General features: G+C 50.7%; 1 protein-coding gene across 5 annotated transcripts in view; it reads right to left on the reverse strand.

The window, feature by feature from the left end:
* STEAP3 (STEAP3 metalloreductase) overlaps positions 1–16,761 on the reverse strand; it is a 102,105-nt gene that overhangs the window by 55,091 nt on the left and 30,253 nt on the right. For 3 of the 5 annotated variants that reach the window (XM_036858417.1, XM_036858418.1, XM_036858419.1), the window contains exons 4-5: positions 11,562–11,726; positions 659–3,348 (exon numbers count right to left, since the gene is read on the reverse strand). In XM_036858417.1, the coding sequence (XP_036714312.1) occupies positions 3,067–3,348; positions 11,562–11,726 (447 nt within the window). In that variant the 3' untranslated portion in view covers positions 659–3,066. Of the gene's footprint in view, positions 1–658; positions 3,349–11,561; positions 11,727–16,761 lie in introns of those variants that run through there. The other 2 variants (XM_036858422.1, XM_036858421.1) reach the window with 1 other exon arrangement.

The following is a 16,761-nucleotide window of genomic DNA, read 5'->3' on the forward strand; positions in this document are numbered from 1 at the left end:
CCCTGGTGGAGTGTCTTCTCCCTCTGCCTTTAAGAGAACAAGGCGCTTGCAGCGGCACCAGCAGTATACAGAGGCATATCTCACCAGGGCAGCCAGGGCACCAGAGTCCAGAGGAAGCTTAATGCGGCAGAGATGCACTGGTCTGTGGGCCATAGACTATAGCACAGCAGAGACAAAGGAAGCTGTCTAAGCCCTTGTTACTCTGTCTGAGGATCAATACCATGTGTGTAACCTGGGAACTTTATTAGAGATGCACAGTCTCGGGCCTCACCCCTGACCCATGAATCCAAACCTGTGTTTGAACAAGACCCTTATGCAACTCCTGTGCGTGTGATAGTTTGAGAGGCACTGCTGCTCTAACCTACATTAAAGCCACAGCCTTCAGACCACAGCACAGATGCTGCTCCCTCCAGGAAGCCTTCCTGGTACTCCTTTCACATACCCTGGCACTTTGTCACCTGGATCTCGTCCATATCCTTACTGGCCTTGTCACTGCAGGTCTACAGGTCCCTTCCTCAGAGGTGAGCTCTAGCCCAGATCATTCTGTGCTCACTTTGCACGCTGCCTGACTCAGAGCAAACTCCAATCGGAAGGCTCACCAGGCCAGTGAACGAATGAATGGGCAGGTGATCAGTGCAACAGAAATAAAAGCCTGAAATTCACGGGAAGTTAGGTGTTTATTTTTGCTGCTTCTCAGGCAAGCTCTACAAGGTAAAAACAAAATACACACACAGTTCCAATAGCATAGATTTTAAACATTCAACCTCAGACCATGGCATTTAGGGTTTCCAGAGCACTTTGGTTCAGGCACTTTTGTACCCAGAGGCACATAGAATTTCCCAGGCTGTAAGGGAGAGACTTGCTCTCACGGGGGTGCTGTTGCCAGCTGCCTGATGAGGTAGGGAAGGGCAGCAGCAGACACCAGGTCAAGGCCAAGCACACAGCCCACCCTGCCTCTCATGAGCTGATTGTCCAGTTTGGGGGTGGCCAGCTCCTCTGCTGCACCTGTCCCCTCCTGGGCGGGGAAGGGGAGGGAGCGCATTAAACTTGGCTCTGGGTCAGCATCTTTGGTAGAAGGAAACATCCTGGGCCTGGGGAGGGCCAGAGAAAAAGGGCAGCCAATACTGACCGGGGTTGATAATCCTTGGTGGGTCCCAGCTGCCCATATTCTCCCTGCTTCCTGTCAGCAGGAAACTGATGGGCCCTCATTTTGTCAAGCAAACGCCGACATGTCTGCTTTGCCTGCCTCCTTTCCAGCAAGCCTCTCTGAGGCCAAGGCTGCCACTCCGTCAGGGCCCATCTGGGAGGCAAGCTTGTGCTGCTCAGCCTTTGAGCTGCAGATGGAAAACATCTGCAGGAAGCAGGCAGCTTTGCCTGCACTGCCTTCCCTCCATCGGTCACTGGCCCAATGAGATATGCTTGCACTTGGCTCTTTTGTCCCTTTTCGCTAAAGGACCCTAATGTGCTTCACAGCCATGAGCCAGCGCAGTCTCTGTGGGGAGGCGGGACCACCCGCTCCTGTGGCGCTCTTGGGTCAGCTTTTGCCAGCTGACTCTGTTCCATCCTAAGATGCCCTCCGGCCCAGGAGACCTAAGAATATGAGCGTGACCAACACCCCCATCCTGGGTACGCCTCACTGATGTCCTCCATCAGGACCACACCCCTCTGTGTTCAAAGATGACACATCAATCATCCTGATTCTGCCCTGGGTTGGGGGCTCAGCCGAGAACAGCTGATTCTCTCTACGGGGGAAATGAAAACAGTTTCAGTAGGAATCAGTGAGGGATGGCGTGTGATTCAAGGATACACGCCCTGCAGCCTCTTGTGCTTTGGAGCAGCAGTGTTTCAAATTTGTGGCTTTGGAGGAAAAGACCCTTGCAGCTATTTCGAAACATAACCCTGCATTAGGAGGAACCTGGAGCCAGTGTGGTTTTCGGGGTGCTTGGAAGGCAGGTTCTCTGCCCGGTAGCAGCAGAAGATATTTGAAGAGGTCCCCGGTGTCCTTCCACAGAACCAGCTCAGTGAGGACAATCCATCCTTCAGCCCGCTGGATGGGGTCCCAAGAAAGGCGGGGCTGTCACGCTGAGCGCTCTGGGTCTTGTGTTCCCTTCCCCCTGAACCAACTTTTAAAGGGTCTGCTCTAGGCCTTCCTGGGAGACATTCAAACTAATGATTTACAAGGTGAGAAGGCACAGCGGTTTAAAGAACGGTCATCACCAACTTAAAGGAAGGGAAGAAATTACACTTGTTCTCAAGACAGGGTTCATTAGTGGTTCTGGCAAGGAGATGACTTCACACTCCCAGAGGAGGATCAATTTGCAGCTGCCGTGGTGACTTCTGACTTTCAGGAAAAGATCTCCCAGCTCAGGGAGAATTAGGGGGAGCAGGCTTAGCTCCAGTCCCTCCCCCTTCCCACCCCCCAACCTGGCAAAGGATGGACCTTCAGGTGGCACCCAGGACAGACACAAGCTCACCCCCAGTGCCCTCAATCCCGCCTGGCCTCCTGCTGCAGCCAAAGATGGAGCTGCACGCCCTGCTCACTGGAGACTCGTCAGCCCTGTGCACCCAAACTGGGCTCCAGGCAGAGCTCTTGTCTGTCCTGCCACCTTGGAGCCCCAGTTCTGCAAAAGCCTTGGGGAAGTAGCAAAAAGGGGCGGGCGGGGAGGTGCACAAATGGATGGAATCCACCAAAGTGCAAGCCTCTCACTGCCTTTTCTGTGCAAAAAGTCTGTGCATCTCTCTGGAAATGTCACAATAGTGTGAGCTGCTGTTCTCCTAACATCTGACACTTGCTTTTAAATCTACAGGTTGAAATCTCAGGGACTCAACTTTTTAGCTAAGTAAGTATAATTGCAAATCCTGTTATATATATGAAATACATATGGACATACATATCACACACAGGTGTGTCATTCTGAATATTACCACACACGTCCCAGGAATTCAGACCTCAACCCACCAATCTGTGTGTAATTCTGTTGTCCTGCATGATCAAGGCGAGAAGTCCTGAGAGACTCTGGGCACTGTCCTGCCTGTGTCTGGCTTCCGGAGCTGGGTGCAGGCACCTCACACGTGGCTTGTCTTCTGGGCCAGGGCGCGGTCCACTGGCAGCGTGAACTTGACGGCGCCATCCTTCTCCCAGCCCCTCCGGATCTTGGAGAGTCTGCGGCTGAAGCAGGGCAGGAGAAAGAGGCCTTTGGCCAGGATGACCACACAGGGCACCAGCAGGGTGAGTGTGAAGGTGGGGGGCAGGTAGAACTTGTAGCGACTCTCCTCGAAGGCGCGGGTCCAGCCGTAGGTGAGGGTATGCACGGTGCTCAGCACCAGGCCCACAAAGCCCAGAGTGGACTGCCGGAGAGAAGAAGGCTAGAATGAGGGTCAGGGTGAGGATGGACACAGCGGTCCTACCAATGGCTTGTCTGCTTACTTGGCAGAGGGGAAGGAAGGAGGGCAGCTTTAGCAGGGCTCTGGGTTCAAATCCCAGCCCCGTCACTCACTCTCTGTGCGATCTTATTACTATCTAAACTCTTCTGAGCCTCAGTTTCCCCAAGAGAACAATGCTCGTACGTCAAACTATATAAGGATTCGTTGATTCATAAGGATTCTATAAAATAACAATGCTTGGGGACTTCCCTGGTGGTGCAGAATCCGCCTGCGAATGCAGGGAACACGGGTTCGCGCCCTGGTCCGGGAGGATCCCACATGCCACGGAGCAACTGAGCCTGTGTGCCACAACTACTGAGCCCGCGAGCCACAACTACTGAAGCCCGCGTGTCTAGAGCCCGTGCTCCGCAACAAGAGAAGCCACCGCAACGAGAAGCCCACACACCGCAACGAAGAGTAGCCCCCGCTTGCCGCAACTAGAGAAAGCCTGCGTGCAGCAACGAAGACCCAACGCAGCCAAATAAATAAATAAATAAATAAATTTATTAAAAAACAAAAACAAAGAAACCCAATGCTTTTCCCCAAACTGTATTATTCTTACCTCTGGTGGCTGCCAGAGGACTTAAGATGGAATTAAATTTAAAGAAGTTTAAAAACATGTTACTAGTTTTGCGTATCTTTTCATGTGTACAGAGTAATGTGTCTGCTAGCATATCAAAATCATAATTTCACAGATAATATTTGGCATAAGATACGGCCAGGTAAAAAGTGAGTGGATTTCAAGTTGATTTAAAGATAAACACAGGGGGCTTCCCTGGTGGCGCAGTGGTTGAGAATCTGCCTGCCAATGCAGGGGACACGGGTTCGAGCCCTGGTCTGGGAAGATCCCACGTGCCGGGGAGCAACTAGGCCCGTGAGCCACAACTACTGAGCCTGCGCGTCTGGAGCCTGTGCTCCGCAACGGGAGAGGCCGCGGCGGTGAGAGGCCCGCGCACCGCGATGAAGAGTGGCCCCCACTTGCCACAACTGGAGAAAGCCCTCGCACAGAAATGAAGACCCAACACAGCCATAAATAAATAAAAATTAAAATTAAAAGAATATTAAAAAAAAAGAAAAGATACACACAAAGGAAAAATTTACTTGGCACCTGGATTTGGCACCAACAGTGAAGGGGACTCACAGGGGCTTGCAGGCTAGCTGTCCTGACACTGTATAGAGAGCCCACAACATCACACGGATGCTTTCTGTGGGTGCTGGTCCCTCACCTCCTGCCCATGCTCTGAGCTATGAACACGCCAGGTGCAAACCCCGCCAGGATTACTCTCCTGCCTGCAAGGAGATTACTGATGCTGGGGAGATCAAGACCATCACAGATGCAAATGGAAATGGTCCGAGCCGTCGTACAGCAGAGCATCTTGCCCCTTGAGCCAGGTGTGGGCTTTCGTGGGTCACTTCCAGCCACGAGCAGTTCCTCGTCACCCCAAGTGCTATACAATCATGACTTTCTATGGGAAGTGTGATGTGAAAATAGCCAGGAAGTGACGATCTGTACCTCTAGCCTCTGGGAATCTTTTGCATGTAGGGTTTCTTGCAAACTACAAATGATGCCTTCCGGATTCTACTGTTGGTGCTAGCCTCAACTGACACTGTGACCCTCGGCAAGTTGCTTAATTAGCCTCAGTGAGAAGGAGGTGATTACAGAAGTGAAGTCAGAACTGTAGGGAAAGTGCTGTATAGCTGCAGCATTCTCCAGCCCCCAGGCCTCGCAGGCAGTGATGCAGAGCAGAGAGCATCCGGGGTTAGGACTTCGTGGAGGTTCGGGAGGAGGGGCACAGGGCACAGGCCACCAAGAGGTTCCCGGCGGGAGAGACCCGTGTTAATTACACAAGGAATGAAGACAGCAGTGACCCATCGAGCAGTGAACACATTTGCATTTTCTCCAACGAGACACTGCAAGGGTTTAATTGAAATGTGGCAGCATGACGATACCTCAGGGTACTCTTTACAGGTTGGTTTTGAGCTTTCCACAGAGAAAGTGTAATCAGGCCTCCTGGATTTCCTTCCAGCCCAGCCTGTCAGCATCAATCCAGGGGCTTGGCTGAGGGACGCTGTCTTGTTTGCACTCCCCCCAGACACGGCGCTAAGTGGGCCTGATTCTGCTACCGTGCCTCATTCTCGCTCCTCTCTAGCATGGGGGGGCGCTTTGCTTATACCTTCTCCAGTATAAACACCAGGATGGTGAACCTCAATAAGTGGAAGAACATGGTTCAGAAGAATTGTTTGTAACGCTTTTACTAATAGTAAAACTAATAAACTAATAGTAAATAGTAATACTAATAGTAAATAGTAATAATAGCAATAGTAAATAACAGTAATAATAAATAATAGTAATAATAATAATAAATAGTACTATTAATAATAGTAAATAGTAATAATAGTAATAGTAAATAATAGTAATAATAATAGTAGTAATAATAAATAATAGTAAACTAATAGTAAATAGTAAAACTAATAGTAATAATAAATATTTTCTAATGGCTATACATACAAGTTCATAGACAGGTTCACAAGTATAACATTTTTGACCCTAAACAAAATACTAGCTGCCAGAAGATCCCCAGTCTCTATCCTTCCTAGCCATCTCTGGTTCTCTTTGGCTTTGTGACCACTTCAAGGATCTTTTTATTACATCCTTAACAACTTCCTGGCTCAGCACAGCCTGTAGGGAAAGGCCATGGTTGGCTCTATGCTACTACCCACAGCTACTTCACGTGTCATGTGCAAACGGTCAGCCCCCAAATGGAAGCCTCTTTGACTATGAGTCACGTGTAACCAAATCCTTGTCACCTCCAGACGTGTCTATCAAGATTCCAAATCTCGTAGCAACTTCTGAACCACACCAACTTTTTCCAAGTTCTGATCTATTGATAACGAAGACGGGGGTTAAAAAAGTCCCCAGCATTGAGAAAATATTTGGGATTAATATCCAGACTATATAGAGAACTCTTAAACTCAACAACAACAAAAACAAATAACCCAATTAAAAAATAGGCAAAGGACTTGAATAGAAATTTCTCCAAAGAAGATACATGAATGGCCAATAAACACATGAAGAGATGCTCAACATCGCTCATCATCAGGGAAATGCAAATCAAAATCACTTCACACCCATTAGGATGGCTACTATTAAGAAAAAAAGAAAACAAGAAAACAAGTGTTGGCGCGGAGGTGGAGAAATTAAAACCCTTATGCACTGCTAGTGGGAAGGTAAAAGGGTGCAGCTACTGTGGAAAATGGTATGGAGGATCCTCAGTGAATTAAAAATACAATCACCATGTGCTCCAGCAATTCCACTTCTGGTATATACCCAAAATAACTGAAAGTATGGTCTTGAAGAGTTATTTATACACCCATGTTCACAGCAGCATTATTCACAATAGCTCAAATGTAGAAGCAACCCCAGTGTCCACTGACAGACAGATAAGCAAAATGTAGTATCTCTGTACAATGGAATACTATTCAGCCTTAAATAAGAATAAAATTCTGTCACATGCTACAATATGGATGAACCTTGAGGACATCATGCTAAGTGAAATAAGCCAGTCACAAAAAGACAAGTACTGGATAATTCCACTTATATAAGGTGCCTGTATGAGGTAGTAAAAATCACTGGGCCAGAATGTAGAATGGTAATTGCCAGAGGCTGGGAGAAGAGAGGAATGGGGAGTTAGCGTTTTAACGGGGACAGAGTTTCAGTTCTACAAGATGAAAAGAGCTCTGGAGATAGATGGTGGTGATGATTGCACAACGATGTGAATATACTTAATATTACTGAACTGCACACTTCAAAACGGTTGAGGTGATAACTTTTGTTATGTTACTTTACCACAGTAAAAAAAAATTGGGGGGAGGAAAGGCCCCAGCACTGACCATCAGGAATAAATCCTGAACTAGCCTGACAACCACCTTGTTATTCCCCAACCAGCGTCCAAGTTGCAAGCTGTTGCTCCCCTTACTCAGGCGAATTTACTGGGCTATGCTGAGACGGCTGGGACGTGCCTTTTTACCCCTGAGACTTTAGTGGCCTGAGGCGTGGTTTTCAAATCTGGCTACACGGTCAATGGGGAAAATCTTAATGCCCAAGCGCCAGTCCCAGAAAATCGGATTAAATTGGATAGGGGTGGAGCTCAGGCATGGTAGCTTTTATAAGCTCAGAGATTATGCTGACATGCAGACAGGACTAAGAACCACTAACTTAGGAGACTGATCATCTGAGCCCTTCTAACTTCAGGTTCAGAAGTCTTCAAGGTCCCTCTGCCCAGGCTATTTGATTGGGGTGGACCCGGTCCTTTCTGTTCCTTAGGCAAAGACCCATCAAGGGCCTGAATGGGCTCACACACTGCATCGTGAAGCTCTCCCAGATGCTGCAGCAGCGAGAAGCCACCCAGGCCTGGGGACTGAGTACTGGTGGCCCCAGAAAGGCCTCAGCACCTCCCTCAGTGACGTGCCCTGGGGCTCCAGTGTTTGGCCCGTGTTCACCACTGTCCCCTGCCCTAATCTGGAGAGTGATGGGCTGTGCTGGGCAAACAAGACATGCCCTGGGAGAGTATGAAGACCCGCTTCTGCTCATATATCCTCTTCCCTTTGCCATCCAGAATCCCATGGTGACAGATGGCAGGAGGCCCCAAAGACCAGCCAGTAACAAAGGGCCTTTTGACTTTCCAATCCCAACGGGAAGCCTGGATGATTCCAGCAAGTTTGTTTCCTTAAAACTCTCTCTCCTTGGGAACAATTTTAAAAATCCCAGAACAGTCAAAGGAAGCCAAAAGAAAGGGAGGCATCGTCACGGGGCAATTAATAACGCCCACCACAAGCTAGGGCCATTTTTATTCTACGTAAGCTTGTTAGCAGACAAGAAACAGCTAGGTTGCTGGTGGCTCCTGCTGGCGCTCAATCACGGTGGCGGGAGGGCCTTTGGACAATTGCTCACAAAGCTGGGGTCAGGACGGGGCTCTGTTATTATCTCAGGCAGGTGGCTGGAGTGGGCAAGGCCACAGGGAGCTCCCCTAACGATGGGGCAGAGCCAAGGTGCTAAGAGCCGAACACTCATTTCTCTGTCCAGGGGCAGCTGCCCCGACCTGGGTATTTGGCAATCTAACAATGTTTAACTGGCTTAATTCGGAGCAGTTAGCACAGCCCAAACCAAACCAAAACAATAGCAACAAAAACACCCAGACAAACAAAACCCCAAATTAAAAACTTCGAAAACAGCCTCAGGAACAAAAGGATACACGTAAGCACGAGCCACCTCTGTGGAATCCACACCCTGTTTTGATGGCTTTCTAGCTCAATAAATCATTACAGACCCAGGGGTCAGGCCAGGCCCACTGAGAACCACGGTGTCTCCACAGCCACTTTCTAAGCCCTGGTGACCTGTTGCAGTCGTTCGTGGCTGGGAAAGGAAATGGGGTCCGGGTAGCTCCTCGTTGTAAAGCAGCGCTCACCTTACAGGAGGAGGTTGCAGCTCACCTCAAAAACTGCACAGCCTCTACTGGGTGCATGCATCATGCGCTATACATGTCCTCAACACAAATCCTCCCAATGACTACAGGAGGTGGACGCAGACAGGTCAGGACGCAGACGCTTGAGAGGCTAAGGAACTGTCTAGTGGTGCAGGGCTGCTAAGTGGTGGTCTTGGGACTGAAACCCAGGTCTGCTGGCTCCACAGCCTGTGTCCCCCACCCCGGAGACTGTCACACACTGCATCACGTGCACTTAAGTCACCCAAGGAGCTTATAAAAACAGATTCCAGAGCCAACCCCGGGCATCTGAGTCCACAGGTCAAGGGTAGTCCTGGGTACCTGCATTGCTCCAAGAGCTCCGTGACTTTAAACTTTCTGATGGCGGCTCACATTAAGAATCACATTTTCATTACTGCCCAGTACACAATGACGTATGCCCACATGTGTGTATATAACTACTGAATTGATACCACTGAAAAAATGTCTGTGCTTAGAACATGTAAAAAGAACTCTGACATTTTTGGAGACGTTCTACTCTATTTTATGTTTAAAAAGCTTGCTGTGGTCCACAAAATTGATTTCATGACCCACCGACAAGTGTCAACTGCAGTTTGCAAACACTGCCCCGGACCATTCTGCAACTCTGGGTGGGAGTCTCTTGCCTGTCTCTTGCTGCCTCCTACTGAACTCAGAAATGGGTGGCTTAGTCAGAGATCATGGAAATGTGGCTACATGCCCCGAGAATCACAGCAAATTGCTTTGTATTTTTCTTTTACACGTAATCTTGCACAGTGGCTCACAACACGTCTGTAGGGAACTAACTCCATTTTACAAGAGTGTAAAGTGAGGCTCGGGGAGCGCACGTGATCTGCTAATGGTTACAGAGCTGCGATGTGCCGGTCCCTCCTCTGTATCAGCACTCCGGGGAGATAGAGCATTTGTGGACAGAATGTGGGCATTTGATTTCCTCACGTAAAACCCTGTCCTTCTACCCGTCTCTCGGCTTTGCACCCCCCTCTTCTTGCAGCAGCATAAGGACTTTCCTGTTTGTATTTCGACTCTTCAGTATGTAAAGTAGAACAGCTGCTGAGTCCCAGTCAGCTTTTGCTGACAAAACCAAATCCCCCGGCTTTCTCTAGCAGCTGGAGCTGGGGCTTGTAATCTACAGCTGCTTAAGGGAGCAACTTTCCGGTGAGGGGAGCGAACTGCAGTCTGTTTTAATTGCGAATAAACTATGCACCCCAGCATACTCCAGGCAGGAACACGAAAATCCCAGATTTGGGTGTGCGACACGTGAGGATTAGTGGCAGATAAATAAAATTCTTTCTTCCCCCTTTTGCCGGCACGTGTCAGGCCTGAGCACGCCTCCAGAGACCTTACGAGATGAGCAGAGCCAGTGAGATTCAGAAACAGACACACTTAAAAAAAGCCCCAAAAACCCACAGCTCTGTTTTGTTCTAGGGTACGCATGCATCCCCAATGAGGGATAATTAATTTGGATTACATAAGAGCACTGCCCTGTTGGTGTCCCTCTTGGAATCCCGTACTGTGTCCTCGCTGCACAGAGAAGATATGGGACAGATTTTTTGTTGACATCGGGGGTGGGTGTGATGTCTGTTCCCTGCCCTGATACCATATCGGTGGCAGAACCCAGTCTTAGTCAGCGCCCATCACTGGAGGGGATGAGTTAATCTGCCAGCACTTGGGGGCTGACCACGTGCTCTGTATGGAGAACAGTGGGAGATGCCAAAGGAATGTAAAAAATGTCCCTGTCCCAGTGGCCCTCAGAATTAAAACGTGGCTATACCTGTCTCGTTCCCTCTTGCATCCCAGGTCTAGCATGACGCTGGGCATGCAGTAGGTGTTCAATAAACATTGAGTGAATAAATGCATAAAGAACCTTTGCCACTAGTAGCATCTTCCAAAGTGTGTTCTGTGGAGTGTAGACAGTGAAAGAAAAACGGGGTGGGGGGGTGGGGGAGGGAGGACACTAATACTGAAATAAGTCTGCTTAACAAGGTTTGCTTGCTGTAGACAGTACTTGATGTGCCAAAGTGCATTGTGACTCGCTGAGCGGGAGGCAAATCTCTTCCCAGATCTATTTGACTCTGCATGTCCTTTTACATAGGAATGGTGTCCTTTGGGAAATGCTGTGTTTTATTTCCTATAAACTGAAGGTCCTACTCTCACCTGCCATCCACCCTGCATGAATCAAGAGGTTAAAGGAAACAACAGGGCCGGGTTCAGCTGAGGGTGCTGGCTGGGCAGTTCAGCTCACCCAAGGGCTCACTGATGACCCAGCCAGATCAGTGACACGTCCAGTGACTGCGTATTATGGGATTTTGTTTGGGAAGCCCAAGAACTGTAGATACTGAGAACGTGTAGTCCAGGGTTCAGCATTCTGCTGTCTGATTTTTACACATGCCTAAATCTGGCATCCCCAGGTGCCACGAGGCTGAGCTCGTCCCAGGCAGCCCCTTTATCAGGAGACTCGGATGAGCCTGCCAGGCTTGGGGAGGCCCGGGCATCTGACTGAGAGGTTCTGTAGCACAGATTACGAAAGCCCAGGCAGCGTGTGGATGGCAAGGTGCTTGCACAGGAGAGGCAGGGCCAGGGCCACGCCGAGGCTCACCAGCAGAGGCAGAACTACTTTACCTGAACAAAGCTGAACTCCCTCCAGTTGAGGGAGTTTGCGATGGATGGCAGTGAGGTGACAGCCAGCAGGGACAGCGTGCCCAGGGCCAGCACTCCCAGGGACAGGTAGATCTCCATCCGCCAGACTTCCTCCTCGATCCAGAGGTGACTTTTATTGGTCAAGACCTGGTGTGGATGGAAAGGAAACCATGAACACTGTGGCCGAGGTCGATGCCCTGGGATTTGGGCGAGCAAGGAATTTAGGACGGGAAAAACGCAGTAACGACCAACATTCCCACTTTCCACTCCACGTAACATGTGTCTGGCTCTGTTTTAAGCGCTTCTCAGGTATCAGCTCACCTGATCCTTACAGCAACCCCGTGAGGCAGAGGTCACTGTTGTCCCCATTTTCCAGATGAGGGAAATGAGGCACAGAGATCAAGTGACCTTTCCATGGTCACACACAGCTTAGGAGATGGCAGAGCTGAGATCAGGACCCAGGCAGCTGGCTCGGAAGGCATGGCTCCTCCTTCCCCACGGCTTTCACAAATCTGTCTGGGGCCAGTCGACCAGAACAGTCACATAAGCCAAGAGTAAGGAGCCAGAGAATTTGACAAGACATAAAGAACCTTCAAATACGACCATCTCACAAGGTTTTCTGGTGCCCAAATCCCCAGCAGGAAGGAGGAGCTCTCTTAACTCAGAATCCCTTCAGCCAGACGGGCTGCGGCCTCTGCTGGCTACCTTCCTTCCCAGCCTGTCTCACCCTGGATCCTTGGTCCCCCAAGCTGCCCCTGTCACTGGCTCATATTCCAGACACACACACACATACACCAAACCCCTCAACATTTCCTATCTAGCCCCCAGCTCCCATCTTCCCCCCCCAGCTCCCCATTTCTGTCTGAGGAATGTAGCTTTGAGTCAACCACTGCCAGGCAACAGAGGCCGACATCCATTCACCAAGCGGGCCCATGAGCACTTATGAAGCACCTAGCACACAGTAGGTGCTTATGAAGCACCTACTGTGTGCTAGGCCCTGGGCTGCAGAGAGCAAAGATAACTGCCCTCACAGAGTTCTGGGATCCCCCAGTGAGCCCCAGGGACACACCAGTGGGGGAGCCTCTGCAGGCCCAGAGGTTTCTACCCCCTCCCTCCCCACTCAGAGACCCCTTGCACCTCAGCCCCACCCTTTCCCGCCAGCCTGGCCGACGCTCACTCGTACCGTGCACACGAGGAAGAGCTTTTATCAAGATCCTTCTAACAGAACCATCATTTCCGAACTAGACCGCGTTGCAGAGTTCCTGGAAGTCAAGATGTTTTCTGAGAAACACCAGGAAACGCTGCTGCTTCAATTCTACCCGCACAACAAGGAACAGCATTTCCATTAGGAAATGTGACTAGGCTTTAGTAGGTAGGTCTCTGCTTCGCAAAACAGAGTGACTCATACAGGTTTTTGAGAAACTATTTCAGCAGGAAAAAAAATAACCCGAGTGCAGTTAGAAGATATAATATTAAACATGAATCTAGTGGTCTGAGCAAAAATGGTTGAAAAGCTTATGAGAGAACGTTGAAAGAAACTGAGAAAAGGCCATCCACTGGGTACTTTTCCTGCAATTTGAGAGAAACGAGGCCCTCTGTTCTATTTCAGGGCAGCTGGCTCTCCCTGGTGCCTTTAAGCCACAAAAGGACCAGGAGTCTGGGGACCCAGGTTCTCACCCTGACCATGAGTCCTGTGAGACTCCGGGCAACTCCATCTCTGGGGCTCCGTTTCTCCACTGACAGAGCTGGAAGAGGTCACGTCTAAAATCCTGTGATTTTGCTGTGTGCCAAACGAATGTCAGCGCTAGCGAGAAAGGCGGGGCCGACGGTACCCTGCAGAGGGCAGGGAGGTCACCCACGTAACTGAGCCCAGAGAAGGTTAACTCATACCTTCCCTGCACTAACAACTGCCGCTCAGCAGGTCATCCCCGAGTTGTAAGTTGTTTGTTCTTCAAATATACTTTATTAGTCACTCCTTTCTGCATTTTGGTAAGATCAGGCAGTTAATGTCACAAGTCAGAGCTTGGATGATTACATACACCACATCTGCTTGCAAAATGTCTTGTTTTTTCCTCTAATATTTCCACTCAGCGCGACACTGGCAAGGGGTGGGGTGAGGCACCTGCATAGGCATCTGGCTCCCAGCCACCTTCAGTAGCCTGTGGGAGCCTCACCCAGCTGACTGAACTACAGTGCTGTTCCCAGGGCTCCCCAGCGACCAGTGTCACAGACGGCAAACTGGGACATAGGTTAAACAGCTCTCCACTCCCCTAGTGATTCTCTCATGTTCGGAGCTAATCAAGCTGGCCACCTTGAGCACGACCAGGATAGCGTTCGTCAACAAGAGATGGAATGCTGCCATCCACGTGTGGGGTTTCCTTTCCCCGCAGGTTGCAAGTTAGAAGCTGAAGGGCCCAGGGGCAGGAGACTCAGATGTGAGATTTAGACAGTTCTCTCTGACAGCCTGGACTAGATTTGGGGTCATAGGGCGAAGAAAACAGTGTGTGGGTAAAACATTTTCTTTGATCTTTATCTTGATTTTGGATTTTGATCTTGACATGCGTTTTTAAGGCACTACTGATTTACTTTTTGGCTGCCATCCCTCTTCTGGGCTGCTCTGCTCTGTTAATCCCTGCCCCCCATTTCCACTCCCCTCCCTGACAAGCCACATCAGCCCTGGCTCTGCCCTCCAGAACTCTGCAGAACAAGGTTCAGCCCCTTTGCCTGACAGGCCTTGCTGTCTGTCTCTGATCCTGTCCTGTGGGAGTGATGGTTGCCTGGCAACCTCCATGGGGGCCTGCAGCCTTAAAGGGCTTTGGAACTCAGGGAAAATTACCTCACACGGGCCCCTCTGTGTCCTGGTATTTGCATCATGGGATTACTATATGAACGCAATATCAAGGAGAGCCTTGGCGGGGCGGAGAATTTGGAGAATGGCAGTCAGAGGGTGGGCAGGGGAAGGAGCGGGCAGGGGTTTTGCCTTGTGCTCTAGTGGGGAGGGGGCGTTACCTTCTTCCCCATCCACTGCCTGGAACACCTGCCACCTCCTGGGCAGCAAACATTGTTCCACTCTCCGAGGAGCCACGCAGAGCTTCCTGCCCAGCGGGCTGACTCTTCTTAGAAGTAAGAAAATACCATCAAAGAGCATCAAAAACATTAGCACTGGGTGAGACCTCCATCTACATCAGGAAACGTTAGCACTGGGTGAGACCTCCATCTGCATCAGGACCCTGAGGACCAAAGAGGGGCTGTGACTTGCTCAAGGTCAAGATCTTTGTTCCAGTCAGTGATGCTGGAGGACAAGAGTCTAGGGCTCTGGCCTGCAGGCCTCCACGCCACCCCACGCCAGCTAAGGTTGGGGACGAGACTGTCTTATTTCATCCTGTGGCCTCAGGGCCCGGTAGAGTAGAACTCAGCGAATGGATGAGTTCTGGGATCATTTATTCAGCTGTTAATTTGGACTTGTTTTCCCTGTAGAAGGCAGTATGCGCATGAACACGGATCTGGAGGGGATTGGCTGGGTCTGCATCCCAGCTCAGCCACTTACTGGCTGAGTGACTTTGACCAAGTTACTTAAACTCTCTGTGCCTCAGTTTTATCATCTGTAAAATAAGGGTAGTACAGCACCCGCCTTATAGGGATAAGAGTTCAGTGAATTCACACTGGGTATGTAAAGCTCTTAGATGGTACCTGGAACACAGTAAGCTCTTTTTAAGTGTTAGTGACTATTATTTTTTCCCTTCCTCTCTCATTTCCAGCAGGTGTCTTGCTTCTTTGCCTGAAGTCTGGAGTTCCTCCTTTCTCTTATGAAAGCCCAAGCCTACAGATGAAATGGTGCCAGGTGTCCGTGGGTGGGGAATGACGAGGGCATTTGAGAAGCTGCCAGCAGGGAAGCAGGAACTAGAGTGAATAGGGGCTGAGGTCTGTGGTTCCCAGGAAGCGGCCCAGCCTTGCCTCCTGGTCCTGCTCTGGGAAGTGGTCAGGCCTCCGAGGGGATGGACGCATGGTGGGCGAACCTGGGGAGGGCCCAGCCTCAGTAAGATCCCTGCTTCCCAAGCAAGAACAAAACTGCAGCTGGAACCAGGGGTAGAAGAGAAGTGTCTCATTGGGTGACTAAGGGTCCTGGAGTGGGTAGGACCCACGCTCCAGGCCAGAGGCTGAGGACTAGAGGTGGAATTAAGCAGGTTGGGGAAAATAAAGAAAGGCAGGGCTGCTTGCAGACCTGAGCCTGGGACTCAGAATCAGGCCCCGTGAGCTTGGAAACCCGGAGGAAGCATCTGGGGGGGACTATTTCTGTGGGTACAGGTGCCAGGGGATGCTGCCTGTGATACCACCTGGCTTGGCCCGAAGGCCCTCCATTCCCAGGAATCCTGCTGGCAAAAGATCACCGTACGGCTTTCCTAAATGAATAATTACTGTGCCCTTCCCCCCGCCCCCTCAAAAACACATGCTCCTGCAGCCTTTCCCGTCTCCGGTGATGGTGACTCCAGCCCTCCGGGTGCTCAGGCTGAAACCCCAGAGCCGTCCTCAAACACCTCATGAATCCCATGTCTGTTACAGCAGTTCTGCGCGCTCTGGCTTCAGAACACGCCTTCAGCACCTTCTCGCCTCTCTGCCGCTCCCACCCCACTCCGAGCCCCCACCGCCTCTCCTCTCGGTTCCTGCACAGCCTACCTGGTTTCCCAGCATGTGCGTTTGCGCTTTGATTGTCTGTTCTCCACCTGGCAGCGGAGGGAGCCAGTTAAAACCCCAGACGGATCTTCACTCCTCTACTCAATACCTTTCCTTGGCTTCAAGTCTAAGGTCAAAGACCTTCCGCAGCCTTTAAGGCCGCTCTCGTGTGGCTTCCGCCTCCCAGGCCCCGTCCCTTGGCTCCACCAAGAGGGCCTCCTTGCCGATCCTCAAAGGTGCCAGGCAGCTCCTGCCATTCCGGCCTGGGCTCACATGTCCCCCGCTCAGCCAGGCCTCCCTCACCGCCCCTTAATACTGCACCCCACCCCCTCCCCGGCTTGACTTCCCTCCTGAGCACCTCACTACCCTCTGTAACTCACAGCTGCGCTTTACGTCTCCCTGGCTTGGGAGCATAGGGCTTTCCATGTTTTGTTCGCTGATACGCCCAACCTCGGACAGCAGGATGTGGGCGGGACCCAGTCCGGGCAGGATCGGCAGATGACAACGGCGG

Source organism: Balaenoptera musculus, chromosome 7, assembly GCF_009873245.2.
Source record: "Balaenoptera musculus isolate JJ_BM4_2016_0621 chromosome 7, mBalMus1.pri.v3, whole genome shotgun sequence".
Lineage (NCBI taxonomy): Eukaryota > Metazoa > Chordata > Mammalia > Artiodactyla > Balaenopteridae > Balaenoptera > Balaenoptera musculus.